This window comes from Embiotoca jacksoni, unplaced genomic scaffold (assembly GCF_022577435.1).
Source record: "Embiotoca jacksoni isolate LCO1_2020_lvr unplaced genomic scaffold, fEmbJac1.0.p SCAF_29, whole genome shotgun sequence".
Taxonomy (NCBI): Eukaryota; Metazoa; Chordata; class Actinopteri; family Embiotocidae; genus Embiotoca; species Embiotoca jacksoni.
Genome location: NW_027185380.1, coordinates 1354435 through 1382065, shown reverse-complemented (window position 1 = coordinate 1382065; position 27631 = coordinate 1354435). Strand labels below are relative to the sequence as shown.

The 27631-nt window shown below is 43.0% G+C and overlaps 2 protein-coding genes across 4 annotated transcripts in view; one reads left to right on the top strand and one right to left on the bottom strand.

Moving 5' to 3' along the window:
* rab15 (RAB15, member RAS oncogene family) overlaps window positions 1–11354 on the bottom strand; it is a 17321-nt gene extending 5967 nt beyond the window's left edge. The window contains exons 1-3 of one of the 2 annotated variants that reach the window (XM_069161622.1): window positions 11262–11354; window positions 1021–1081; window positions 240–300 (exon numbers count right to left, since the gene is read on the bottom strand). In XM_069161622.1, the coding sequence (XP_069017723.1) occupies window positions 240–300; window positions 1021–1067 (108 nt within the window). In that variant the 5' untranslated portion in view covers window positions 1068–1081; window positions 11262–11354. Of the gene's footprint in view, window positions 1–239; window positions 301–1020; window positions 1082–8607; window positions 9357–11261 lie in introns of those variants that run through there. The other variant, XM_069161621.1, reaches the window with a different exon arrangement.
* Window positions 10804–27467, top strand: fntb (farnesyltransferase, CAAX box, subunit beta). Of its 2 annotated transcripts, none has more exons than XM_069161620.1 (12): window positions 10804–11026; window positions 11658–11722; window positions 15139–15211; window positions 16082–16173; window positions 17915–18061; window positions 19200–19223; window positions 21188–21274; window positions 21440–21569; window positions 24450–24582; window positions 25622–25733; window positions 25895–26009; window positions 26955–27467. In XM_069161620.1, the coding sequence occupies exons 1-12, from the start codon at window positions 10928–10930 to the stop codon at window positions 27363–27365; spliced, it is 1488 nt and encodes a 495-aa protein (XP_069017721.1). In that variant the 5' UTR covers window positions 10804–10927; the 3' UTR covers window positions 27366–27467. The 2 variants fall into 2 exon arrangements, with proteins under 2 accessions (XP_069017721.1, XP_069017720.1); XM_069161619.1 differs by having other exon boundaries at window positions 19200–19283.
* The last annotated feature ends 164 nt before the right edge of the window (window positions 27468–27631 follow it).

The window sequence follows — 27631 nt, the reverse complement described above, 5'->3', positions numbered from 1 at the left end:
CTTAGGAGTCCCTTATATCTATAAAGGGAGCGAGTCCCCTTCCATGGAGTCTGCCATGTTGCACCACCATGTTTCTACAGTAGCCCAGAACGGACAAACCCAACACTAGCTCTAGAGAGGACCTGTTGTGTGTTTTCTCTCAAATGCTTGGAAGAGGATGGTGTTTGGTTGGTTGCAATCTGCAGCCTCACTACTAAAGGCCCCTAAATCCTCCACACTGCTCCTCTAAGGTCACCTACCTGTGCTCGTCTATAGTACTGCTTGGTGATGGTCTGGTATCTTTCCTGGCCTGCAGTGTCCCTGCACAGACAACAAACATTCATGAATATGCACACACAGCACTTTGGGATTATAATGTGACGACATGCAGGGCAGTAACCAGAACTTCAGAAATACTGACGTCCACGTCCCACCAATGCACCCCTCCTCAGAGCATTATGATCAGAAACGTAGAATGAAAAATCCCAATAATAATTTTGTACCTGAAAAATCTCACATTTTTATGAAATGAAAAAAAACTGCCATGTTAAAACGTAATGACTTTAAAGCACCATCATCAAGTCAAATGTTGAATCACTCCTGGCTGTACTTTGTGTTTAGTGCAAATAGCACAGCTCGGGCTGAGGGCGGTGCAAAAGTACCTTAAAGTGCAACGCCACCAACCATCATGAAGTGCATATTTGCAACAACTTCAGCATAATGAAGAAAACATTTTTATTTTAAGATTTTTTTTTTTGGATTAATGTATTTGGAAAATCGCAAATGAACACTTGGCAGAGAATTTTTTTTTTGATAACATTGATTTATAAAAGTCAATATTAATTGCAGATCTGTGACAGCACACCTGCATTAAAGGACTTTTATTATGATGGCCCAAAAGTAGCCAAATGAAAACATATAGAGTCTAAAACTACTGGAATCAAAATTTATAAATAACTGAAACCAAAACCTTTCAAGATAAAATATGCAATAACATTTTGTTAATATCGTGCACACGGTCTTCCAACAACAATTTCTCACCATATCTGTATCCGTACTTTGATACCATCTATTACTAGTGTCTTCATTTTAAAGTCGACTCCTGTAAGAGAGAAGATGTGGTTAGGAATCACGACATTACATCCAGAGATTCATCTGATATTTCTCCAAACCCAGACAGAGAGATCCGTGCAAAGCCTAAACGCTCTGAATATTCTCACGCGTGTGTTCTCTCCACCCAACAAGTGACTTAAATCAATTAACCGGGCACGTCTTTTTACAGACTGGAGGTTGATCAGCATCCGCTCCAGCTTAGAAACATCAGAGGGAGCAATAACGCAGCGAGAGCCACACCATCCCTGTATAATCAGCCTGTTAGAAAGACCCAGCTAATGATCCAGTGAGCTGAATCATCGTTCAGTTCTCTGTATCGATCGCACGGGAGGCGAAATAAGAAGAAGAAGAAAAAAAAAAAAGACGGCAAAATGATAACTGAGCACTGCACGGTAAAACAGAAGAGGTGATGATGAGGGGGAAAAAGAAAAAGGCAGCTGAGCTGTGTGGGTGGGGGTGGGTGCGGTTCAAGCATAAAGTCGCACACGCTTCAGTGAACTCTGATCTATTTCAGTCATCTCAAATAGATCAGAGATGACTGACTGTAATATTTTTCATATAAAATCACAGAAAGGGACAATTTCAGATTCATCTCAGGAATGTGTGCATTGCTGAAGACCAACACACACACCGAGGAGGGAGGGGGGGGGGTTGTTTGGTTGTTTTTTTGCATTTACATACAAAAACAAACTAAATCTAAGTATTGATTACTTCTTTAGGAATTTATTCTGGTCAGAGTGGAAGAAAAGTTTCTTTTAAGAATAAAACACTGTGGCACCAATATTGTTGAAGGCTGCATTCAAAATACTGTAGTCATGGAAGAAAGGCCATAATGTACAAACACCCACAATAATATAAAAAATAAACAACAGACTGTGAGTATAATATACATCTTAATAGGATAACAAACACCGCACTTTCAACTTCATTTTTTTCTTGTCCCTTTTCTTCTTCTCTTTTATCCCTAATGGCATTTTAGTCAATATAAAGTAATCCCACGGGCTTCTGGAGACCATCACAATTCCCTGAGATATCAATTAACAGTTCATCCCAATTAACCTGAAACTCAACACCCCGCTGTCACAGCCGGCATCACGCTCACAGAAACAGCCACTGAGCCCAATCGATTCACATAACTGTTGTTTGTGATTTTTCACAGCTGCATTTCTGCAAAGTTTATATTCAGACGGTGACGTACGGAAACAGCTGACAAGACGGACGATAGCCGGGTGATTTTTAAGCTCTATGTTCACTGACTTGACAGTATGTGGCCTCATTTAAGTCGTAATCTGGCCTTTGCCTTTGACTGGAGAGCATTCAGACCAAGACGAACTGAAAGGTCAGCCTAAATATCAGCGGCTTGCCTCGCCTGAGGCTCGAGACGAGAGAGGAGACAGGAGACGACGGGAAAAGAGGCTGCCGTCCTGCTTTATTGTCGAGTTGTATAAGCGCTGTCTTAAGCTCCGGTCAGAATTCATTCATGCAAATAGGGATGGTTTAAGTGTTAAATGCAGATACGGATTAATGGATTCTCCAGCTTTACACTGAGTCTCCACACAACAAAGCGGGGACCAAGTCTGGAAAATCAAGATAACTACACAAATCATCACAGCATAAATGGAAATGAAGCACAATGTGGCTCAGACAGTCTGTTTATTTTCAGAAAACTGTAAGCGATGCTTCAGCCCACACTGTCTGCTTCCAGCTGTTACACAAATCAATTATGCCAGCATCCATCTGATTGTTTTCCATTGTTTATTAAGAGACATGCGAATTGATGTGCACTCCCATGGTGCAAACGATCGTGAAAGCAATGAATGACCCCCCGACACAAAGTATTGTGAAGGTATACAAGATTTCTCTCTTTATTGAGCCTGATATTCAGATTGTTCCGTTTTCTTCCTCTGCAGCAGACATTTCACTTGCTGCACAGTGGCTCAATCTGCATGAGAAACTGTGAAGAAAGCCCTCACTGTTACTGTAACAGGATAGATTGAAGGTGCATGCATCTGCACTGCAGCCCAAATTGTCTCAATGTGTTGCATTTATCTGGAAGAAAGTCTGCAAGAGAACAAACACCAAAGCGTTTGATTGACAGACTGTTACTACTGTTTGATGTGTTAGGGCTTTTATTGAGCGTTTCATATGAACCCACATGTGTCTGTTGTCCTGGTGAAATAGCAACCCGGTATCACGGCAAAACGTGAAATAGACACGCTGGTCCACTACAGCAAAACGTGAAATAGCCACACTTTGGCCTGTCTAAGCGTGACAGTTTCATGTTTCTCTGTGGTGGATGGAAATGAAACAGGAGTGATTACAGGAAAATTTAACTTTTAGGAAAAGCAACATGGTTGGGGTTATAAAAAAAAAAAAAAAAAAAAAAAAAAAAAAGATAGTTGGGGTTACAACAACAAAAAAAAAACATGGTTGGGGGTTAGGGAACAAAAAAAACCTCAAGAACAATATTGTCTCCTCCTGGATTCGAACCTCCAACTCCCATAAGGTAGTGTCTGATTCAAGCAACCAGGTCACCCCTCCTGCCATCAAAAGAATGTCCTTTGTACAAATGATTCATTATTACTTTACTTTTACACGCGTGTCAGTTTCACGCCTACCAAACGTGAAACTGTCACACCTAGAGAGGCCAAAGCGTGGCTATCTCTTGTGTTGCTGTAGTGGACAGGCGCGTCTATTTCACGCTTTGCCAGTAGGAAATAAAGGTAACAGAACTGAAATAAATTGTGGCTGTGATCTTCTACACATTTGAGTTAACCGCATGTTTACTGCAAACCTCACACTCAGCTTCTGTAGCTTTAAAAGAAAAAAAAAAGTCAAATCCCAAATCTTAAAAAACACCTTGGGGAAAAATAGTTATTCTTCTTCTGCTCTTCCCTTCAGAGGCAGCTGTGACAATGGAGACAAGCACAAAGTCCACAATATGAGAGACAGCAGTTAATTTAACATGGCAGCATTTCCACAATCAGCACTGAGGGCCATGTAAAAACTAATGGCTACATACCCAAAACTGACTCCACTAATTACCAGGATGACAATGTTTGACTGTGCAAGACGGAATAGACGTTAATACGTGTCAGTGTGCTGTAGGTAATGGTGGCAGGCTCACTAACGGATGGACAGATGCTGTGACACAAATTCACTGGGGGACGGATCCGTCATCCGTGACTATCATTACAAGCAGAGAGCAGCCAACAGCTGTCAGCAGCTGTTGTCTTTAGGGCACAGCAGGACAGGGGCATGTCAAGCTGAGTTCATATCTTCAAAATATAAATTTGACAAAAGATTTTACGAATCAACGTCTGTTCAGTTCTCGGGGAGAACGGCTGCAGATGTTAAAAAAAAAAAAGTAGTAGAAAGTACCTCCAGACGTAGTCGCGGGAAACCTGATGAATGTCCTCCAGTGATGTTAGCCGAGTCGGCACTGGTTGAAGCTAAAGGACTAAAAAAAATATGTCTGTTTGGAGTTGAGAAAATATATATATATATATATATATATATATTTTCACCAAACTTCTGCAGCACACTCCTGATCTCTGCTCGAGGGTAGCAGCTCAACTCTGTGACATTTGCAGCCTCGAGCGTAACACTCTTAAAAATCTCCAGCTGAACTGTCAACACAGGAGGCACATGGTGGATAGTGTCATAGCAAGAAGTAAAACAAAAAAAAAAAGAAGCCATCTTCTGGTTGTGGTGCATCAATTCTGATCTTTGTGAGTTTTACAATGTTGCAGGGGTCAATAAAAAAATGTATATTGGACAATTTCTGGTCATCTAATTATTGAAACGATCTGATATTGATGCTGATTAAAAAAAAAAAAAGATGTCCAAATTTAGTCTATACTTCAAAGTTCAAAGGTTATATGAAAGTGACCAATAGAATTGGTCTAATGGTGACACTGATATTTGAATGTGGTTGTCTATTGTATATATTGTGTACTGGGAGCACATTTCATAGTGATTTTGCACTGTCAATAAAAATTGGTCGATTGATTGATGGAGACATTACAAGTCGCAACAAACTTTTTTCTTGTTCTGTTCCCCAAATGTCCACCAATTTCTTTGAAATCTGCATGTTTTGGTTGCATTTTTAAGTCTTTCTGAGAAAAACACATTGGAGATATGACAGGGAAAGGCGAGGAAGGAGACGTGCAACAGAAATCCCCGACGCCACACAAACTGAGGACGCCGTGGTTCACCGTCGGCACCGGAGCCAACGGGGAATAATTCTGGTATTATAACCAACGGGCTAACAAACAGGAACACCTCCTCAATGTAAGGTCACAGACTCGATGTTCCTTAGAAAGTCGTGGAGAAGCAGAGGCTGCGACAGCGCCATTGTTTCCCTGATAACCTCTTCACGACACGATAGCCATCTGTGGCAGCTCTGCTCCGTGCCTGACCCTTCACACTTCTGTCAAGCTGAGCGTGCGACCGGGCCGTGACCACAACACCACTGGGATCACCGCCACCACGACAGATGCTTATTGAGCTATGATATAGAGCAGGGGCCCGGGCTGATATTTTATAGATGCTGTGACAGCCGGGAGAAGAGGGGAGCGAGACCGCCAAGGTAACGGTGAGGAAGATTAAACTCAGCGGTGTGACTGAATAGTGACTGTAAATCATCTCTACAGCTGCTCTTCGACAGGGAAAAACTCTCTCTAAAGCCTCCTCCGGTGACCTGCAAAAATAAAATGGGATATGTCAACAAGGGTGTTGAATTTTTATAGTTTGAGCTTTTACTTTATAGAAAGCTGAAGGCAGGAAACAAAGTCATATCTTTTGTTGATCCGACAGCCGGTTACTGTCGTCCTATTTCTGAGTATCCCATTTACTGTATTGTGTATTAAAAAGAGTTAGTGACCCAAATCAAAGACAAAAACCTCCGTCTTTGAACTCCTTAAGGAAAATATACATGCAATATTTCACATGACCTGTAAAGAGTAGTTATTGTATTAATGAAAAGGTTTCATGGAATTCCAAAAATAAAAAGCACTTAAAAGCCACTTAAAAATGAAGACAAAATAATACAGGGAAGAAGAAAAAAAAATGCCTGCTCTGTAAACAGTGGACATCCCAGTCCTACTATGTTTGTGTTTTGGTTCTGAAGCAGATTTTCATCTCAGCGCACAATGCAACATCCACAGAGAAATGGTTTTCTGTTGTGAAAGAACTTAAGTGGTCTGCACAGAGCCGTGACCTCCACCCCCCACCGACACCTCCGAGATGAACTGGAACATGAGCCGGGCCCGAGACGTCAGTGGCCGACCTCGCTAAATGCTCTTGTGGCTGGATGGCAGAAAATCCCATCAAGCAGGGATCCAAAAGCTTGCAGAAGGTCCTCCCACAAGAGCGGGGACTGATGAAGCACGTCCGCATACTACATCAACATCTACTCTTCATCGCACAGCTTGCTGGGAGAATTCTGGGAGTTTATTCTTTTCAATTCCTTGTCTGCTAAAGAAAACACTCATCAGCTGTTTATCTTATTGTGTTTATGTAGGGGAGGGGAGGTGAGGGAAGGGGGAATTGAAGAGCTATGGGCCTCCAAGCAGTTTTGGAGATAATTAAGAGCAAAAAGTGAGTGAGTGGACTGTATAGGGATGTGATGAATAATGGAGGTACCCATGAGGGCGACATGGAGGAGAATTTGTATCCCTCTGTCACAGTGAAGGTTGAGAAATTATTCACTGATCCTCCACAGGAGAGCACCGACGGTGGTCTCGCTCTCTTTCGCTCTCTTCGGACTCTGTGGACCTCATTTAATCCGAGGAGAGGAGTTTTTTTTAAATTATTGCCAGACCGTGAAACCCCCCCTCCCCCCCAGGCGTGGCTTATAGACACAACCTGCGGGCCCGCAACCACTCTGTCCAGCGTGAATATCTGCACTTCACGACAACAAGAGCCCGACTCCTGACGCGTCCAGCCGAACCACCGCTGCAACAAAAGCAACCAAAAAGATCAAGACATCCATCTTTCTTCTTTTTTTTTTTCTTGCCACACGCTCAGACAGGCTGAACTTTCTTTGTGAGAGACAACAGAGGTGGTGTAAAGCATTACTCAGCAGGGTGGAGGTTTCCTGTGGAGCACTATAGGTGTAGGACTTAAAAAGGCACGCCGCAGCCGTTGCGAGCACGTGAGCATAATAACGGCTGGAGCAGGTGAAACAGCAATAGCCTTTAAAGTTCAGGGTAATGAGAGGGGGGGGGGGGGGACTCTCAATATTGATTATGAGATTTTTTTTTTTTTGGGGGGGGGGGGGGGAGGTTGCAGGAGGAGCATGATGAAATCTTGCATTAAAACGCACAGAAATAATGTGTAATAAATTATGCTAAAATGGATAAATAGTGGTGAAATTGTATTCTTGGTGCGTGTGAATTCAAGACTAACCAAGGTTTCACGAATCAGTCCGTTGAGCTCATTTGTAAAACATGTTCTCTGTGTTTTCACACAAAAAAAAAAAAAGTCACTTATCCATCACAACCAGTGGGAACATTTCCTGGCTTTTACCTCCACCCGCAGCGATGTCTGTATTTTGTCCTCCCTATTATAGCCAATTACTGCAAACAATGTCAAAGCAGCCTCCATGTCAGCTGTGAGGACAGAGGCTGGTGCAGCTTTGCTGAGTCAAAAGCACATCAAACCCACGAGCGTAGAAATGGATGCTGGTGGTTTGATCTGCAAACAGAGACGAAGCCGAACACGTCAAAGTCCGCCCTGCACAGCGAACTCGCGCAAAAAAAATGTATCCTCCAGAAACAACAGTCAGTCATGGTTCCAGTTTTATTCTCGGCATGAACCAGTGGCACAACAACAAAACACTACTTTTGTGAAATTTCATTTTTAGTGTGAAGATAAGATTTCAGACAATACCACTGATCATGAGATGTCAATGAGTCATCTCAGAAAGAAAGGAAACAATGAAGAAACGTAGCCTAACTATTTCCTGGATTCTGGTGAGGAACCCCCCCTGGGGAGCCAACGAACAGATAGCAGGACCCCAAAAAATCCAGTTTGACAGGAAACAAGGCTGCCCGATTAAAAAAAAAACCAAAAAAACCCATCATATTCTCATACGCAAAAATATGCATTTGCTCTTATTCTGTATGACACCGTGCTGATAGTTAGTAAACTCATCTGCATGGCTGCCAAGTGTTGGCTCTTCCCCATCAGGGCTTCTCCAGCCAACGCAGTCACGTTGATTTTATAGTTAACACTCTCTTTATTCCACATGATTTCCCCCATTCCGACTAAATCAACACACATCCTCTTGAATTCCAGCTCCGGTCGAATTTAAAAAGGAATTTACATTGAAAATCCGACGAGCCACAAAGAGAGAACGATGCGCAAATGACATCAATGGAATATAACGGAAGACCTTTTTCTTTTCTTTTTTTTTTTTTTCTTTTTTTTTAAACAAACGGGAGAGATAATTAACACGAAGTGCGGAGAATAACGAGGAAACGAGTCCCTCCGGCAGGGCAGGCGTCTTACCGATGGTGGAGATGTGAGACGGGTGAAATTCGTTGTCCGTGAATCTGCATAACAAACACGTTTTCCCGACACCGGAATCTCCGAGAAGCAGGAGTCGGAAGAGCACATCGTACTGCTTGGCCATAGTGTTGCACGTAGTGTTGAATTAGAAAAGCCAGAGTCAGCTAACTCAGCGATAACTGGCCGATCCCTCCCCACATGCATCCCATGTCTGCTCAGAAGGTCGACATCGGGCTGCTTTTTTTTTTTTTTTTTTTTTGTTCACTGGTGCTGGGTCGGACGGGAACACAAGAGGGATGCTCCAGCCTCCCAGGCAGCCTCCAGCATCCAGTGGGCGCGGTGGACCGCTATCAAGTTACATTCAACGAAGAAAGGACCACTTCCGGTGCTGCTTTTCGACATAAAAATATTTATGTAAACGATAGCGATTTTGTGACGAGGCTTTGGGTAGTAAATTTTAAAAAATAAAAAAAAAAAACACACACAACTGATGTTAAATCACAAGTTGAAGAGACCTGACATCCTCACATCTACGCCACGTCCTTGGATGTGTCAATTTCACGGGCACTCCCAGGAAACTATAAACTATAAAATCCCGCCTCTTTGGCCTGCAGAGCCTCTTTCTCTCCAAACACAAGAACAAAGAGAGAATCTGCAAGTGAAAATTAACCTTCAATCTCACCTGTTATTTCATTTCCTTTGTTCAATATCTCATGTGCGTTTTATGTCTTTATAGGACTTTAGACATCTATGTTTGACACCTTTAAAGAGGATGGAAAACCCATGTTTGTGGATGCATTAACTATGCAAGTTAAACCTTGTTAATCTTATTTACTTACTCATTCAGTGATTTGTTAATGCTAACAGTTGATTTGATATTTACTGTATTTATTTTTGTCTTTGTTTTTAATACTTTCATGTTGATAAAAAAAAAAAAAAAAAATCATCCATCCCTCCTTTGTTAATCCTGAACCACCAAAATAAACTGTTGGAACGGCTTTTGGATCCTGTGTTTAAATGTGCACACATCAGATGTTCAGGGAACCAACACCATAACTATAGTTATTTCAATTTATATTAGCTATGTGCTGATTTCTTGCAACGTATTTGTAATAATATTCAGCGTGGAAACATTTCAACGTATTCATAAGTTTTGATAGTTGGAGCACAAATTCAGCGATGCACACGTTGTAAACAAAGAAAGTGTGCAGGAGCCGTGATCACAAACTAATTGCCACATGGTGAACATTGAGGCTTTAGGGGACCCCTGAGGATCTGGGGACCCGGGCAAGTCATTTCAGTGTGGATCAATTACATTTACGTGTAATAATGTGATTACCTTAAAATTTGTTTGGAATTTTTACAGTTTTACAACAACCTGCATGAAGATGTAACCTAATGTTGTGGCTCTGTTTTATAGAGTAGCCCCGTGTCAAAATCCACTGCTTAACCAGGGATTATTTGATGTTATCGGCTATTGTCACAAGGACAGATACAGGAGATCGTTCCTGCCGACCGCAATAAGACTGTACAATAACTCACCTCTGGCAAAATTCATCACATAACAATAATACTGTTGACTGTGTTTCTTGGTTGTTTGTATATAATATATATAGATATATACTGTACTGTATATACTGTGCATTTTATATTTTATATATTTTTTACTGCTATTTTGCTGCTATTTTATTATTCTATTATTATCTTATTGCTTCTGTATGCTGCTGTAGTGAAAAAATTTCCCCTCGGGGATTAATAAAGTAACTACCTAACCTAACCTAACCTATTGTATCTATAACATGCAATGCCTTTAACGGGAACCTGAAGGCAACAGGAGCCTGACAGCAAATGATACCCTGAAATCCACCAAGCTGGTACATTTGAACCTTAACTAAGGTGACCAGTTTTACCTCAGCTGACTTTTGAGGGTTTATTTTGAAAGCTAAATTGCCCCATTTCCGGTACTCGTGTGCGCGCCTGGGTGGACTCAGACCTACGGTGGAAATAAGTCTCACTGCCTCTTTCGACGTCACTATTAAAACACACAGAGGATTAAATTACAATTTACAAACACTATAAATTAGTATATCACGGTAAAAACTTCACGTGAAGCGAAATCGAAGAAGTTTGTCCCCTCGGAGGCGCCGTAAGCGGCAAAAAAAAACAAAAAAAAACAACCACGTGGTTTCCGCCCACTTGAAGCTCAGCAGGAAACGAGCGGTGTCCGTGGGAAGTGAGCGAGCAATCAAAACAAACTACCAGCGCTGACGTTATCGTTTCTCTCCCTCCCCCCCCAACACGCACGGTCCGATCACCCGCCATGGACGGCATGCCGACCCCCCTGCGGTGCTTCAGTGAGCACCACTCCGCGGAGATGTTACCGGACGACGGGGTGGAGACGGTGACTTCAGGGGAGCAGGTGAGCGGCGGCGCAGATTAGCTTCGTCGGTGCGCTAATGGAGGAGGAGGAGGGTTTAAAAACAAGAAAGTGTGACAGGGGCTTCACCTGACTTGTCTCTGGAGTTTAAATGATCTTAATTACCAACCCCGTTCATTAAAATAGCGATCGGTGAGCCCGCTGCGTCCGGTCCGAGTCGGCAAACTTCATCCTGAAGATGGCTAACCTTAATGAGATTAAGTTAGAAAGAACTCACCGACCTGTTTGACAGTTTACCGAAAGAAGCATTTCTGGAAATAAATCAAATTAAAAGAAAGAAAAAAAGAAAGCTCCGTATCGCATTTTTTTTTTTTTGCGGTCTTTACTTTCAGTCGTCGTGTGATTTCAGTTCATCCGGAACTGATCGAGTCAGAAACAAACACCTGAAATAAAGTCCACTGCTGGATGCTGCGTTCACGTGACGTCGTTCATCCCGCCACCCCTCCTCCTCTCGGGGCGTGTTCTTTGCCCAAGGTGGCGCCCACCAAACACCAAAACACCAAAACACCAGGCCTCCGCCTCCTGCTGAAGATGTTCGCCCTCAGACTGACCTTCACGGTTACTTCACCACGCTTTGTGCTTTCTTTTTCTTTTTCTTTTTCTTTCCGTCTAGAAAAAAGTGGAGCGAAGCATCGAAGAAGTCATCAACGTTTACAAGCAAATACACAGCTTACCACAGTGAGTATCTACACTGTCTGTGCGCTGCAGAGTTATTGTTGAATTATTATAGCAACTTCCTTAAATAGTAAATGGAGCCAAAGACGCTGGCTGAGATTGGAGAAGTTTGTCTTGAGTTGTTTTTTTTGTTGTTGTTGTTTTCTTCATTGGTGGAAGGTGTTTTTGTTTTTTTCTCCTTTTTAATCCACATGATCTTCACACTCAGCATTTTTCATGTTCTGGTGCTGATCCGGTCGTGCTGATGTCCGACACGAAAACCCTTCCCTGCCGACGTTATTGTTATTATTGTTATTATTATTATTACTCCCCTGTTTTTATTCTCTCTGCTCTCAAAAGACAAAATACTTTTAAACGTCCGATTAAAGATTTGGGCGCTGAGATATTAACTACATTTAAAATGGTATTAAATTGGCTCAAAGTTACACAACTGATATTCTTTGAAGGACTGGTGAACAAACGAGTTGTATTTTCTAATCGTCAAAAATAAATGAGTTATTTCAGTTTTAAATGTAATATGAAGTTATCGCTAGAATAGCATTTTCTATGTTTTGGGATTACAATACAATATTTATTTCTCTGAATGTTGGTGTTGAGTTGCGTTGTGGGTAAAGTGGACACCCGGGTTTGGCCGAATACAAAAAAAAGTACTTTATGAGTCAGACAGTGTTACAGAAGCGTGATGCAAATTTGTCCGAGTACTCTTTGAAGAAAGGTGGAATTGTATTTGTAAAAGACAGAAAATGAAGCAGTTTTGTATTTAAATCTGACATTTGGCGCTTTATCGGTATTCTTGCGGTAATCACGTGCGGTCGAGAACGCTAAATTGCTCTGACGTCAATTCAGCGCATCTCAGAGGCATCTCTATTGCGGCGAGAAAGGCGACCGCGTCGACAAAATAGGTCGTATTTTGTGTCGCCGCAGCGACGGCGATCCTCCGTCCGCCGGACTCTCGTCGGGTCCAGCGCGTCTCCGGCCTTTGTGAGGCGTTTCCAAGAACTCCGCTTATTTTTTTTTTTTTGTCTGTGGCAGTTTGTGATCACAGACGCCCGCTGTGCGCCAGCAGAGGCGACCACACAGCGACGCACGTCGGCTGTCGTCTAAATGGCGCGTTGATGAGCCCACGTACTTTGCTTCTGCTATCAGCTGTCATCACTTCTCAACGGGGTGACTCATCTCATTTCTATGACAACCGCCGGACCTGAATGTCCTGAATGGGGGGGGGGGGGGGGGTGTTTGGCACTATAAGAAAATGAACGGCAGTAATCAGCAGAGGTCTTGGGTTGAGTCGTGATTTGTTTGATGTTTTCTGTGCTTTGACCCAGACTCGGGCTTGAACACACACAGTTAGTTAGTTAGTTAGTTAGTTTTCAACTTTTGAAAGAAAGTTAAAATGAGAGGCAGTTCAGAGGTTAATTGCAGTTTTCTCACATGAGAAAAAGACATCTGACCTTTGTTTTTTGTTTTTCCTACCGTATTTTTTTTTTGCAGCAGTTTAACTGTTCCGATGCGTTTATTCGATGTTGGTTTTTAATAAATAATTTGACATATTTCCACCCACATCTGCCAAACATAAAGAGCTTTGTTAGACATTTACAGGAACAAATACTGGTGCAGAACAAGTGGAGGTTGAATTTAAGCAGTTTTATGACAAAACAGGCAGTGAGTTTATTCTTTCTTCTAATTTGACAACAGCATTGAAACTAGAAGGACAGTCGGAGTGTGCTGATCTCCACCGAGGCCAACAGGCCACTTTGATGTGCATATCTGCAACTGCAGCAGCTGAGCATGTCTGGGTACATTTCCAAAACTATTAGTGTTGAAATACGTTTGTGGTGACCTGAAGCTTTCGATGTCCCTGAATGCTCCATAACAGCTGCTGGCTGTGTTAAGCTAAAGCAGGTACACGTGTATCCCCGGAGGATTACTGCTTCCTGGGAATGTAGATTTTAAATTACTTTTATTTTGTCGCTATTGAACTTTACTGCCATCTACTGGATTTAAAGATGTATGACATGCGGCAGGCCAAGTGCCCTGTCCCCTAATGAAAGGGGAAAATAACTCAGGCCTCTGCTTTGTGTGTGTCGGATCGGTGCCAGAATGAACGAGGTTCTTGTTTGACCCGCGCTACACCTTTTCACAGAGTTTCATGTAGAATCAGGTTGGTTGATTTTTCTGTTATTCAACAAACAAACAAACTGAAAACAGTGGTGGAGATGGTTAGTCTTCAATCTGTCGAAGTGCTTAAAGGCGCTTCCGGTCAGGAGCAAATATTTATATCGATTTTACTCCAGGTACGGGAAGCACTTAAAGCGTTTCTTTTATTATGGATCTTTTTGCCCTCACTAAGAAAACTGGAGCCTTGAAACTCTGCTGCTGCTCGTAGTTTCTGTTTGTGTGTACTTTCCCTTTCGTTTTCCAGTTGACATTGTAGAGAGAGGCAGGAAACACGAGGAGGGAGAAAGAGGTTTCTGATAAGCAGCTGCGGTCCCCCCCCCCCCCCCCCCCCCCCCGACAGAAACACGAGAAGAAAATGTGTATTTGCTTCCAGGGCCGTGGTCGTGAATCCAACAATTTTAGCGGAGGAAATAAATAAAGAGACTGAAGATGATCAGAATTAAACCCTGCGGGTGTAATTTGTGTTGCCATATCCTTTCCTAAAGTGTTTAAATAATCCTAAAAATGACCACAAACACCCCGCGCGGTATTACACAAGTCATAAAAAAAAATGCCAATTACACGATCAGCTGAATATTGGGAGTTGAATGAGCGACACCGATACAAATGTGAATTTTTAAAGCAGACGTATCTGCCGGGATCCGATGCAGATGTACGACAAACAGAAGAACAAATGGAAGATGTCAGTAGCTCTGTTCTTCTTTTTTCTTTTAAGGGTGTTTTTTTTTCTGCTCAGTTTAAGACTTGAGATTAGAGGTGTAACCGTCTTCCCCCAGCGTGGTTTTTTTTTTTTAAGGCTGATGCACAAGCAGGCTGAACGCCACTTCCTGCCGCGCACTCACGCACATAATGACGATTAAAGCGATGCATCTTTCCTTTTAGATTCTAATGAGGACAGACCATAATACTCTCCTGTTAATAGAAAGTGATTAAAACATAAGGAGGAAAAAAAGCAAAGGAGCCACTAATCGGGCTGCGGAGGCTCTGAAATACCTGAAACATACCAGGGAATTAAAAAAAAAAACAGCGTTACGACGGCACAGCCTCGTCGGGAAATGATTTCATTCGTCTGTGTTGCTCAGATTTTCTGCTGCCCGGGGGACAACTTATTATTTCAAACATTAAAAAAAAACCTTTTCCACTTGTGTTTTAACTCTAGGTCGGACGTGATATTTATTTCTGTTGCATCGAAGCTGCTTCCTGTTTGTAATTGATCTTCCCGTCCTGTGTTTGTTCCCCAGGCCGACGTTGCTGCGGGAGCAGCACTACCAATATCTCAAGAAGGGCTTGCGTAACTTGTCAGATGCTTACGAGGTACAGTGCACTTCCAACGAATAGGAAACACACGACTCGCGATGCGGATATTGTGTACGTGCAAAGCGGACACGTTGTGTTTTCGCGGACCCGACGACACGTGAAGTGTTTCCCTGTTTCTCGGCTCACGTCCACGCAGAGCTTTCATCACTTCCTCTTCAGTCCCGCCCGCGGCTGACCTGCAGGACAGTAACTCCCGCTGCTGCTGCTCGATCGCTGCCTGATTGGCTCGTTATGCTTCAAATTAAAATACTGCTAAAAAAAAAAAAAAAAGAAAAGAAAAAAAAAGCTTGTTTCCTCTCGGGGAAAGTCACCGTTTGTTTTTTGTTTTTTTTCTGCGTGCACCATTTTTCTACTCTCGCGGTAAAGGACAGAGAAAAGCATCTGCGTGCCTCCTGCTCAGTAACACGCTGATGTGTCTTCATCATTTCAGAGGGTTTTTTGTTTTTTTTTCCCTGTAAAGACAGAAAAACATTGAAACGCATTGACTTTCAGTTTGCGTAGCTGCTGTGTACGTTTGATTAAACATGACTGCAGTCTTTGTAAAGAATCGGGTAAAACAACAACTGGGTCATGGTTCCGCGTAAGAATGTATAATTGTGCTGTTTGCGTCATAAATGTTAAACACGGCCATATATTTACCAGCCGTAGAAAACCTGTGTGCGATGTATGTTTCTGTCATTTTCCTCCTCGGCCCCGCGGACTTGTTTTCCCTCCTTTCTGTCTCCGACTGACTGATTCCACTGTCTCATTTATTGCTATAATTGGTCATCTGATGCCCATTTTGATCGTGTGTGTGTGCGTGTGCGTGTGCGTGTGCGTGTGCGTGTGTGTGTGTGTGTGTGTGTGTGTGTGTGTGTGAGAGAGTAGTGTCTGGATGCTAGCAGACCGTGGCTCTGCTTCTGGATTCTTCACAGTCTGGAGTTACTGGAGGAGCCCATTCCTGTTGCTGTCGCCTCCGAGTGAGTCACACACACACACACACACACACACACACACACACACACACACACATAAAAGACTCTACAACCAGTGGCCCAATTGGTGCCAGATGAAGCCTCCACACGGCCAAATACTTTCCATTATTTATTGCTGTTGTATAATTCTCATAATTAGCGCAGCAAAGCAAACAGTGCTGCAATGCAAACATGTCAATTCGATAATAATTGTAGTCGTTTAATGTCCCACACGTGCGTAATATATCTCAATATGATAATACACGTGCAGACATTACGTTTTAATTGTATTTACTGCACAGTGAGTACGAGGACGGTGTATTCGTTCCAGTCCACATCCTGATTATTCAACCCGGCGCACGGTCGCCATCTCGGCCACGTAGCGGAAAAGGGAAGGACCTCCGACTATTTTCCAACTGCGGCGGCCGTGGAAAACACGAGGGATAAACATCCACGAGCCAGCGCCTTACTGTGATTGGATAGAAGCCATCAGCAGCTTTATCGTGCGCATAAAACATACATTTTTCGGCGAAATAACCAAATTAACCGGCAGATATGTCGGTGGGTGATTATGTCCGGTAAGTGCAGAGCGGCAGAGGCCGACGCTGCGCTGGGATTCACACACTAGGCAAGTAACTAACACACAAGTGTACCACGGATGGAGACGCGGCTATAAATTCTCATCTGTAACATCACAAAGAATTGTCTCCTCTCCGGGGCGCCACAAATTAAAATGTAAGGTTTACTTAAAAGTGTAACTCTTAAATAATTATTCAAACATAAAATAATATGAAGGTCTCGCTGCAGCATCATACTGGCCAGTGTGGCCCAGGGCTTTAATGGTTAAATCCTTTCCTTGTTGTTTCCATAACAGCAACAATTCATTTCCATTTTCCTTCTGCAATGGACCGCTCGCAGTAATAAACAGCGATGTGTTGATGTCAGAAGCAGTGAGAGGTGAACGTTTTTCCCTGACCGATAATGAGGATGAAAAGTAATGACAGTAACGAGCACAATAGCGCAACAATTTTTTTTTTTTTTTTTTTTTTTACACCACTTCAGACGGCATCGCTGTTATTGCCACCAAAAATTGACTAAATTACCGCCAGTCAGAAAAGCAGCACTCTGCAAACCACGCCGGCGAGGCAGCGACGCCGCGGGCCGCCGACCCACGCGCTCGTTATTGCCGTGAGACGGTGCCAGCCGGCGTGCTCAGACGCGCAAACGCGCAAACACGACCGGCCCTGTTCGAGGATTCGCAACAATGCAACCCACAGCAGATTCGAAGGAGGAGGTCACGCGGCGGAGAGGAAAGACTGACGTAGGGAACACGCCGGGGGTTGAAGAACGGAACAAACGCAGGAAGAAACCGGCGCTCCCGTCCCGAGAGAAAACAAAAGTTGGATTTCTTCTTGGTTACGAAAGTTGTTACCTAGAAATGCAGTTGCGGTGCGGTTTTGGTGCGTCTGGTGGTCAAAGGTTATTGGCTGCTCAAGGAGTTTGAAGATGAACCAAAGGTTTATGCCGATTAGGATGCAACGACTGGAAAACGATTCCCCCCCCCCCCCCCCATGTTGGTTATATAATTAGTTAATGCCACTAATCAAATATGGAAGAAAGGTTTTTTTCTTTGTTTGTCTGATGTTTCAGAAATTTCAGTCACATTCAACTGCTCTTAATGGCGTCTGTCTTATCAGCACAATGAGGAAAAATAAGAGTTCATAACCTCTTGATGTTTTCTCTCCAGTGTATGTCAGTTTCTGGCTCGCTGTCAAAGCCCGACAGGCGGGTTCGCCGGGGGTCCGGGGCAACACGCCCACCTCGCACCCACCTACGCTGCTGTCAACGCCCTCTGCATCATCGGCACAGAAGAGGCCTATAATGTTATAAACAGGTACGGTCATGAGCACACGACGTCCCCCACCCCTCTGTCCCGTACTTCACCAAATAAAACCACCACTGTAGTGCAAATACAAAAACGTGCACCGGTCCAGTTGATTGTTTTGTTATTATACTCCTTTATCTTTACTTAGTTTAGACTACAGACTGTATATAAAATTGGATGTCGACTTCAGGTCTGAAATATGAAGCCAATGTGGAAGTGCTTTTAAAGTGCAATACCACCGAGGGCCACCAGGGTCTGGCTAAAAAAAAAAAAAAAAAATAAAACCTGTGTGCTCCAATTGACTCCCATTCAATTTCTGTCATAAAATACAAAGTCAATATATTTTTTTCCTCAAATCATCTTGGAGTCATTATTTATATTCACTCCCTCTGATCAGAGTTCTTTTGGTGTTTCCCAAAATAACATCATTAATTAGATATTAGGTCTCAGAGAGAAGCATGCTTGGGGGCATGTCTGTTTGATTGACAGGCCCGGGGTGTTGTTAGGTTTCCCGTATAGGTAGGCGGGGCATCGTGTCCTCAGTCAGATCCAATGAGAATGAAAAGCTGCCTCTGACCTGTCATACAGTTTGAATTCAAATGGCTTCAATTCATAAAACCCTTTAATCAAAAGGCTTTTAATTTATATTATATCACTTTAATGGCCACAAATTCTAATGTAAACCATCTTCGCATTTCCGACCTTGAAATTAGAGGCTTTTAATTCATAATTTATGCCTTTAAATCGCTCCCAATTAGTGTGATTGAATTTCTCTGCAGTGCTACTACACCATAACAGCTGCAGCCTTCTTACAGTTGCAGGAGCTCATTACAGACATATCACGCTCATGTGAATGTTATTTAACCAGCAGCTTACGATAAGAGCATTTACAGACGCTGTTTGCATCAATTTCGTGTTTACAGTCGAGCTGTGGTTCGTGTTGCTCTGCCGTGCGGCAGATTTAGTCAGCAGGTGTTGACATTACATTGCGGCTTTAGTAAATTTGCAGCGGTGCCACTGCTCCATTTTGCTTCCCTTTCTCTTTCGCTCTGTCCCTGTTCCTCCTCCTCCTCCTCTTCCTCATATGTGCCGCATCTCCTGCTGTTTCCAATCAACTGATCTCTCCCTCTGCGCCGACCCTCTCCAGGGAGAAGCTGCAAGATTTCCTACGGTCAGTGAAGCAGCCAGATGGCTCGTTTGTGATGCACGTCGGAGGGGAGGTGGACGTCAGGTGAGAGCCCTCCTCCACCCTCCGTCCCCTTTCTTTTTGTTTGTTTTTGTTTCCTCTCCTGGTTTAGAATTTGCTTTTTAAAAAAAAAAGAAGAAAAAAATCCATACATCAGCAAAATATAAACATGCAGCATCCTCCTCACTGAAAGAACATTTTGTGCCCACGTTCATTATTGTGTATTTTACAGCCAACTTTGCACATTGTGTTCTCCCCTATTAAGTAGGACATTTTTAAAGACCACGTCTCCCCTTTTATCTCCCTCTCCTTTGTGGTTTTTTTTTTTGTGCTCTTTTGTTGCTCTTTGGTGTTGATAGTAAAGAGCAGAAATACTCTCTCTTGCATAACGGAGGATTTCTGCCCTTCGAGTTACTGTGCACAGGGGAGGGGACGGGGGGTGGGCAGGGTTTCTTCTTTGAACCTGCTTTGTGTGGCTGTGTTGTTGTTGTTGTCGTCGTTTTTTCTTTAATAAGCAGCTTTGAGGAACCGTCGTCTGTTTCAACAAAGAACCTCAAAAGTCAAAGTTACTTTTTCTGCTCTCAGGGGAGCCCGTTATCTGTTGCCAGCCAATCGGTGTTGAGCCGTCATTACGTATTATTTCAACTCTTTTCCTCTCGCACAGGTTTGCTTGTCAGTTGCTGTCCCTTAAAAAAAAAAAAAAAAAAAAACTTTAAAAGAAAAGGCGGCCTTGTTTTAATTTCTGAGTGAATCGAGTGCGCTTCAACGGGTTTTACTGGCCTGAGAAGAAGCAAAGACACGATTCATTTCACTACAAATCAGGTGATATTCTACGTTTTTCTTATTTTCAACAAATCCTATGGAAACACAAAAGACGACACTTACTTGATTCGTCCAACAGCTATTGTTTGCGCAGAAAAACGCCTGAAATAGCCGACTCATCGGAGCCGTAGACCTCCGTTATCCAAAAACACATTCTTTCATTACCATGGACATGTGCACTCTAGCTTATTGAGTCAATCACACATATACTGCCCTGCTGCTGCCAATATTAGAATTTAATGTGAATTAATCCACAGCTGAAAATAGTCCCAAATAAATCAAATGAAGTCTGTTAATGGTTTGTAGCACGTTTAAAGGTCCCATATTTTATATATTTACTTTTTTTTTTTAGGTTTTAAAGCATATATATATATATATATACAGATCAATATAATGAGATTTACGAAACACTTTTACCGACAGAGAAATGCTCCCAACTTTAAAATAGCAAGAGTGCTATATTTGTTTTTTTTTCCCATAATAACAGTGTTGTAAATATATTTCTTTATTATTATCAACAAAACCCCTAAAAAAAAACAATGGATTTTTCCAGCTAACCAAAATGTAAGTCAACGTATGACTTTATTTGTAGTCTGTGACGTGACTGAGCATGCTCAGAGACACGAGTCTGTGTTTTTACCGCTGAAGTTACTAAACTACCCTTTTAATGAGGAAATCCGTTTTTAAAAACGCCATCAGTTTGGCCCACTTGTGACTTTTTGATACTTTCAAACTTTGTTCCGCCGAGGAACGAAGAGGTCTCAGATACAGACGATAGCGGGTGTCTTCAAGGGATTCGTTGCTAATAATAAATGACGACTAACCCCGCCCCCTGAATTCTTTGATGCGCTATTAGTTCTCCGAGCTTCACGGTCTCTTGACCGGCGGAGGAAAACAAAAACGCGTTCCAGCCGAAGACGCTCGACAAAACGACTTGTTCAACGCAGACGGCAAAATGTGTTTATGTTTGGTCTGCCGGCAGTCTAAAAGTTCAATGCTCTTGGAAGATGACGCTTAAGTGGAGCAAGAACCGACTTCCTGCTCACCCACATCTGTTTTTGTTGATCTCTATCGTGTTGTTGTTTTTTTTCTTTCCTTTTTTTTTTTTTTTTTTTTTTTTTTTACAGGAGCGCGTACTGTGCAGCTTCCGTCGCATCGCTCACGAACATCCTCACATCTAAACTGTTTGAGGACACGACCAGCTGGATCCTCAGGTACGACAAGAGAACCACAGCGGTCCAGTAGTTCATTATTAAAGGCCTTTTTTGTTGTTGTTGTTGTTGTTGTTGTTGTTGTTGTTGTTGTTCTTCCTCTGTTTCTCCAGAAACCGGGCGGTGTTTTTATCTGCATGTTTTAGTGCGCGTTTCCTGTGTGTCCAGGTGTCAGAACTGGGAGGGCGGTCTGAGCGGAGTTCCAGGTTTGGAGGCGCACGGCGGTTACACGTTCTGCGGCACCGCCGCCCTCGTCATCCTCGGCAAAGAACACATGCTGGATCTCAAAGCCCTGCTGGTGAGCCCCGCCTCCCCGTTTCTATTGAGATACACACACATTCTGTAACCTCGGGTTGTTCTTGGCCTGAGTTCAGACAGGAAAAAAAACAACAACAAAAAGATGCTATCAATACCGAGCTTGTTTTTTGTTTTGTTTTGTTTTGGTTTTTTTTGGTTTTTATCTATGATTCTCCTCTGGTCTCGTCTCGGGAGCCTCCTGTTTCCTCGGTCATTTATTCACGACCCAAATTTTTGACATTTTTCAGCCAAATTGATTTCCGAAAAAAAAATAAAACGCAAAATGCCCCCCACGCATTCTGAAAACATCAAATTACAAACCCGATGAAAGCAAAACGGCAGATTTAACTTGACGTCGTTTTTCCAACACGTTTAAACTGGCGATTTTCATCGTTTAAAAAAAAAAAAAAAAAAAATGGAAACTGAACTGTATGAAACATTAAATAAGAACTTATTTTCTTGCAAAAAAGTCCAGGACCCGCTGTCTCAGATAGACTGGTGTCCTGCTCCCGACATTCATTTTCCTTGCGTTTCAGTGGCGAGTTCTGTCTTGCAAAACTACTTACAGATGGAGCTGTGAGCTATATTTTTTTTTCATTACTTTATGTTGCCACGAGGCTTTTTTTTTTTTTTTTTTGCGTATCGGAGGACAACGTTTACATCAGTTTCTCTACAGTAGCTCGTGCAGCAACCGTTCGGGAGAGTTCCCTGTAGCGGTGCAGCAGAAGGTGAGAACGGCAGCCTCGGGGCTTTATTATGGGCGGAGGGTTCAAGTCGTGCTCGGCGATTCGGTAGCAGGGCACATGCTTGCTGACACGGCTTCAGGTTATCTGGAAGAAAAAAGAAAAAAAAAAAAAAAAAGAGAGATGAGCCTGTCACTAGGAGCCTGCAGCATTTTTTTTTTTTTTTTTTTTTTTTTTATCTCGTACTGAAAGCAAAAACACGGCTCGCGTTAAGAATCAGCATACACAGCAACCGCCATCCCTTCTGTCGCCATCCTGGCGCCTCTATTCAAATCCTGTGCAGCTGAAGTTAAATTTGCATGCGACAGGTCGGAGAAGCTCACCTGCCAGCAGACCAATAAAATGCCTCTCTCCCTTCGAACAAGCTCGCAGCCCTGCAGTCGTTTTCCCTCCACAGTGGCCACTCCCCCCCCCCCCCCGTTCCATATCTCAGTGGGATAAATACTCCTGCGGGGGGTTTTTGTGCCGTTGATCGGACAAAACGGGCATTTTGAAGATTTTAAACTGTAATTACCGTTTTTTCCGCTTAATTGTCAATCAATCTGGCGACACAAACTCCCGTCAGCAGCGAGTCCCCCGGTTTGATTCCCGGCCGGCGGGATCTTTACTCCGCGTTACTCCGCTGCTCTATTTCCTAACATATCTATCTAACAAAGGCAAAATTCCCCAAAAATGATATGAAGAAATTCCAAAATAAAAAAATATCAATCAATTGATGAAAACAAAAATCAACATATTATGCAATAATGATTATTTACAACCATTATTGTAGGGTTTTATCATTTCATCTGATCCGCAGACACGTCTGAAAACACGTCCAATAACAAAACGGCATCACATTGATGATGCATCTCGTACGTTTCTGAGGTCCCAGTTATATAAATATTCTTTCAACGAGCATTTTCAAATTCTGCAGCATTCGAGTAGGCGTGCACAAAAATGGCTTTCGTGAAATTGTCCTCCGCTCGGTGCTGTAAGGATGAGTCACTGCATAAAAAGAACAGTCCCATTTTCATCTGAGAGAGAATGAATGAATCATTAATGTTGAGAAAAGAAAAAAAAAAAAAAAGATTCACATTGAGATTCACGTGGCCTCGTTGTTTTGTTCTGGTTTTTTTTTACCCAGTAAAGTTTAATTTCCGTCGGGGACTGTTAACAATCTCTCGATGAGCATCGACCTGTTTCTCCTTGGAAACTTAGTACAAAGCCTCAAAACAACATCCAAGTGAGGAAAATAAAACCTCTAAAAGTCTTCTTTTTTTTTTTATTTATTTTTTTTAGGGCCTTTCAAAAACACTTTGAAGTGGGAAGAAGCACATTTAGCGAATTCCGTTAATTAAAAACCTGCATTATTAGTGCCAGCTGCCGCTTTTGACGTTGAGAAACAACAAGGGTGTTGCAGGAGGACGAGATTACGTAATAACCAGGTAAAGAGGAAGTAACACGTTGGTCTCTTCTGGTCAAATTAAAAAGTGAAATGCAACTCAAAAGTAGCCTGCGTGAAGCATTTCTGACGCAACGTGCCTTTGCGTAAAAAAAAGAGATGTCAACAGGAAACGACTCTTATTTTGAAAAAACACCCTTGAACGTGAGGATATTTGCACGCGACGAGTAGATGAGCAGCTAATTCCTGCATTTTTTTTTTTTTTTTTTTTTTTACACTTTACCAAATGTCCAAAGGCTGCGATGTCCAGATGTTTTACATTTGATCGGTGTATCTCCTCCCCTGAAACTGCCGTTTGTGTGAAGCTGCGACGAGCGCGCGCACTTAAGTTTTCCCTCCATCGGTCGCCGAAATAAAGTCCTCGAAGTAACGCGGACAAGCTGAACGTCCCTCCTCGCCCGTCCTCGGGCAGCCCGGACCCCCAGCTGGTAATAAAAACCCAATATCCCATAATTACTCAATCCAAAGCTGAGCGGACTGGATGTGTCCCCAGTTGGCAGTTTCCGTAGGCAACGATATTGCAAATTCCGGCCCATTTTTGAGAAACGGGGAAAAACAAAATCTGCTACGGCTCCACCACCACCACCACCACCACCACCACCTCCTCTGGTGTTTTGTTTTTTTTGTTTAAACATCCTCAGAAAGTTTTTGGTGCGACGCGTCGTTTTAACTCGTCGTCCATCTCCGTCCTCAGCGCTGGGTGGTCAGCAGACAGATGCGATTCGAAGGAGGCTTCCAAGGCCGCTGCAATAAACTGGTGGACGGCTGCTACTCTTTCTGGCAAGCTGGACTCTTGCCTCTCCTCCACAGAGCCTTATTCAAAGAAGGTACATTTGATTTGTGACGTTTTGAGTTACAGTCTTGAAGAGTTTCATTTCAGTCAGTGTCTCCACACGACACTGACAAAAGACCCTCCATTTGCTGTAATTAATATACATATATATATATATATATATATATATATATATATATATATATATATAATGACAAATTACTGGTCAGTGAAGTCCAAAATGACAGCCGCAGTTACCGTTTATCGCCACAGGGGCCGCCAAAGAGAACAAAACGGAAATCTTCCAGATTGTAACTTCTAAACTTTTGCTTATTAAAGAAAAAGAAAGAAACCTCGCGTATCATGGAGAAATGAATGTTCTAATAACACTTTCAATCTTCAGAATTCCTCTTTTCCCACCAACCTATGAAGAAAATGGCCTCAGCTAACCAACGAAATTTGGATTTATGTCAAAATTATCTAAAAAAAAAAAAAAAAAATTTAAATCGTTTGCAAGTCAAAGTGTTCAAAGTTCTCCTGGTGCCTCATAATGAGAAAGTAGTGGATCAAATTTGTTGGAAGAATTAAGACTTTGCACTGAATGAATATTGATGCAAAGTCACTTTGGGCTTCTGCCCTGTAATAATTATTAAATTGGCAAGAACTAATATACTGGAACCGGTTGCTTCATTAAAAGTTTTTTTTTTCTTTTTTTTTAATGTGGAGAGTAGCTATAAAACGATGTCCTCGTCTCTTTTAAAGTTGGAGTTTTCTGCTACAAGACTTAATTAAATAGTGAATATTTACTGGGGGAAAATAGTCTTTTTGAGTCCATTTTCACCCGGAATTAAAATTTCTATTAATTATTTTCTAACATCCCCCCCCCTTTCAAAACTCCAAATAAACACTTTCAGGTTCTCCTTATTGTGTGTTTTGATCTGTTTAGAAACAAGAACTGAAAACAACGAATGATGAATAGTGTCTCTGTGGTTGTGTTGTCACATGATATATATATATATATATTTTATTTTTTTTTTGGGGGGGGGGGGGTTTCTTTCTTTCTTTGGGTCCGCGACTGAACTGTGTTCGTGCAGGAGAGTCGGCGCTGAGTCGGCAGCGGTGGATGTTTGAGCAGCAGGCCTTGCAGGAGTACATCCTCCTGTGCTGTCAGAACCCAACAGGGGGCCTTCTGGACAAACCTGGCAAGTCAGTACCACACCATCTGGTCACACACACACACACACACACACACACACACACACACACACACACACACACACACGGCCATACGCAACCACAGGGCGTTGGTGTGGTTGGGACACCATTGATGCGTGTCTCTGTCCTGTGTCGTGTCCGGCTGTGCGCAGGTCCAGAGACTTCTACCACACGTGTTACTGCCTGAGCGGCCTCTCCGTAGCGCAGCACTTCGGGAACATGGACCTCCATCACGAGATGATCCTCGGCAAGGAGGAGAACAGATTGGTGAGGACGCAGCAGCGACCGGGAGGGAGTGAGGAGGAGGAGGAGGAGGAGGAGGAGGGGGGAGGGTCGATTAATTCAGAAATAAGATGATCTGCTGTTAAACCGAGTGGAAGAGCGACTCGGTTCGCGTCGGAGCCCGACGGCACCCCGCGTCCCTTTTTTTTTTTTTTTTTTTTTTTTTTTTAGGGCGATTTTAACTCAGTTGCTGTGGAAGTCCGTTTATTTGTTGACCCATTTAAAACGCAAAAGAAAGCGCGATTCTGTCATTTGTTATCAAATGTACCGCGTTTTTCCAGCGCAGCCGGCGTGCTCGGGTCGAATTGAGAGCGGGGGCTCGGAAAGACGCGCTTGACGAAGCAAGACGGGTGACGCGTGGTTTACACACGAAGACGCAAGTGCAAGTCGGTTTCTAGTTTTATTTTCCTGTTTCCTGTTGTGTTACTGGCACTTACAGCTGGTTGCAGTAAGTCCTCCCCCCCCCCCCCCCCCATTCACCCCTCCCGACCCCCTCCTGCATACATATTAATATCAAGTCTCGATGGATAGAGGCAGCAATTTACCGCGAAGTTGCTGTTAAGACGTGCTGTATGAGTAATAGTGAAACTATAATTACACCCACAGCACAAGAGAAACCGGGCCGCTGCAGCTGAAAATAAAGAGTGAACAAATCTTTCACAATCTTCGAACGATCTTATGACACGGTGGTTTGTTTTTTTTTTAACTCGTCTTTCTTTTATCCGTCCCTGAAAAAATAAAAAAATAAATTAAATTTTGTATTGCAATTTTGCAATGGGAGGCGCTTCATAAATAAAGTGGACCTGACTTGACAAATGAAGGTTTTAAACACGTTAACAAACGTCTTCTTTTCGTCCCGTTCTCCCTTTTTTTTTTTTTTTTTTTTGTTTGTTTTTTTTTGTTTTGTTTTGTTTTGTTTTTGTTTTTTAGGCTCCGACTCACCCCGTTTACAACATCTGTCCGGAGAAGGTGGCCCGGGCCCTGCATCACTTCCTGCAGCTGCCCGTCCCCCGCGGACGGCCGGCCGGCCGCCGGCGTCGGACTGTCGGACCCCGGCTTCGCCTCCACCTCCGCCTCCGCCTCCGCCTCCACCTCCACAGCAGCCGACCTCCAGTCCTAGTCGGCCCTGGGGCGGAGGCGTCACCGCGCGTGAACCGGCCCGCTCTCGAGGGCGCCGGGAACTCGAAGCAGCCCGCGCGGACGAGAACCGGCGGGACGGTCGCCGCCTCGGCAGACACGGGGGAAGGGGGAGGAGGGGGAGGAGGGGAGAGTTTAGGAGGAGTTCGCCCAAGGTTAAAGGTCAACAGTTTTAAAGCGCGAGCAGCCGTCACCGTCAGTTGAGTGTTTGCTTGCGTCGCCTGTTGTTTTCAACCTCTGAAATAAAAATGGAGCTTTGTAAAAGTTTCAGTATGACCCGAGTTAATAAAACTTTATAGCACTTGTCATCGCTGGTGTTAGTAAATGCTTTGGAGTTCTGCGTGATAAATAATCACGATATAAAATTAAGAGACAAATTTTGTAATCTGTGGAAAAGCCCAAACAGGTTTTGTCTTGTTTTGTTTTGGTTTTTTTGAACATACATACATACTACATATTTGTAGTTTTTT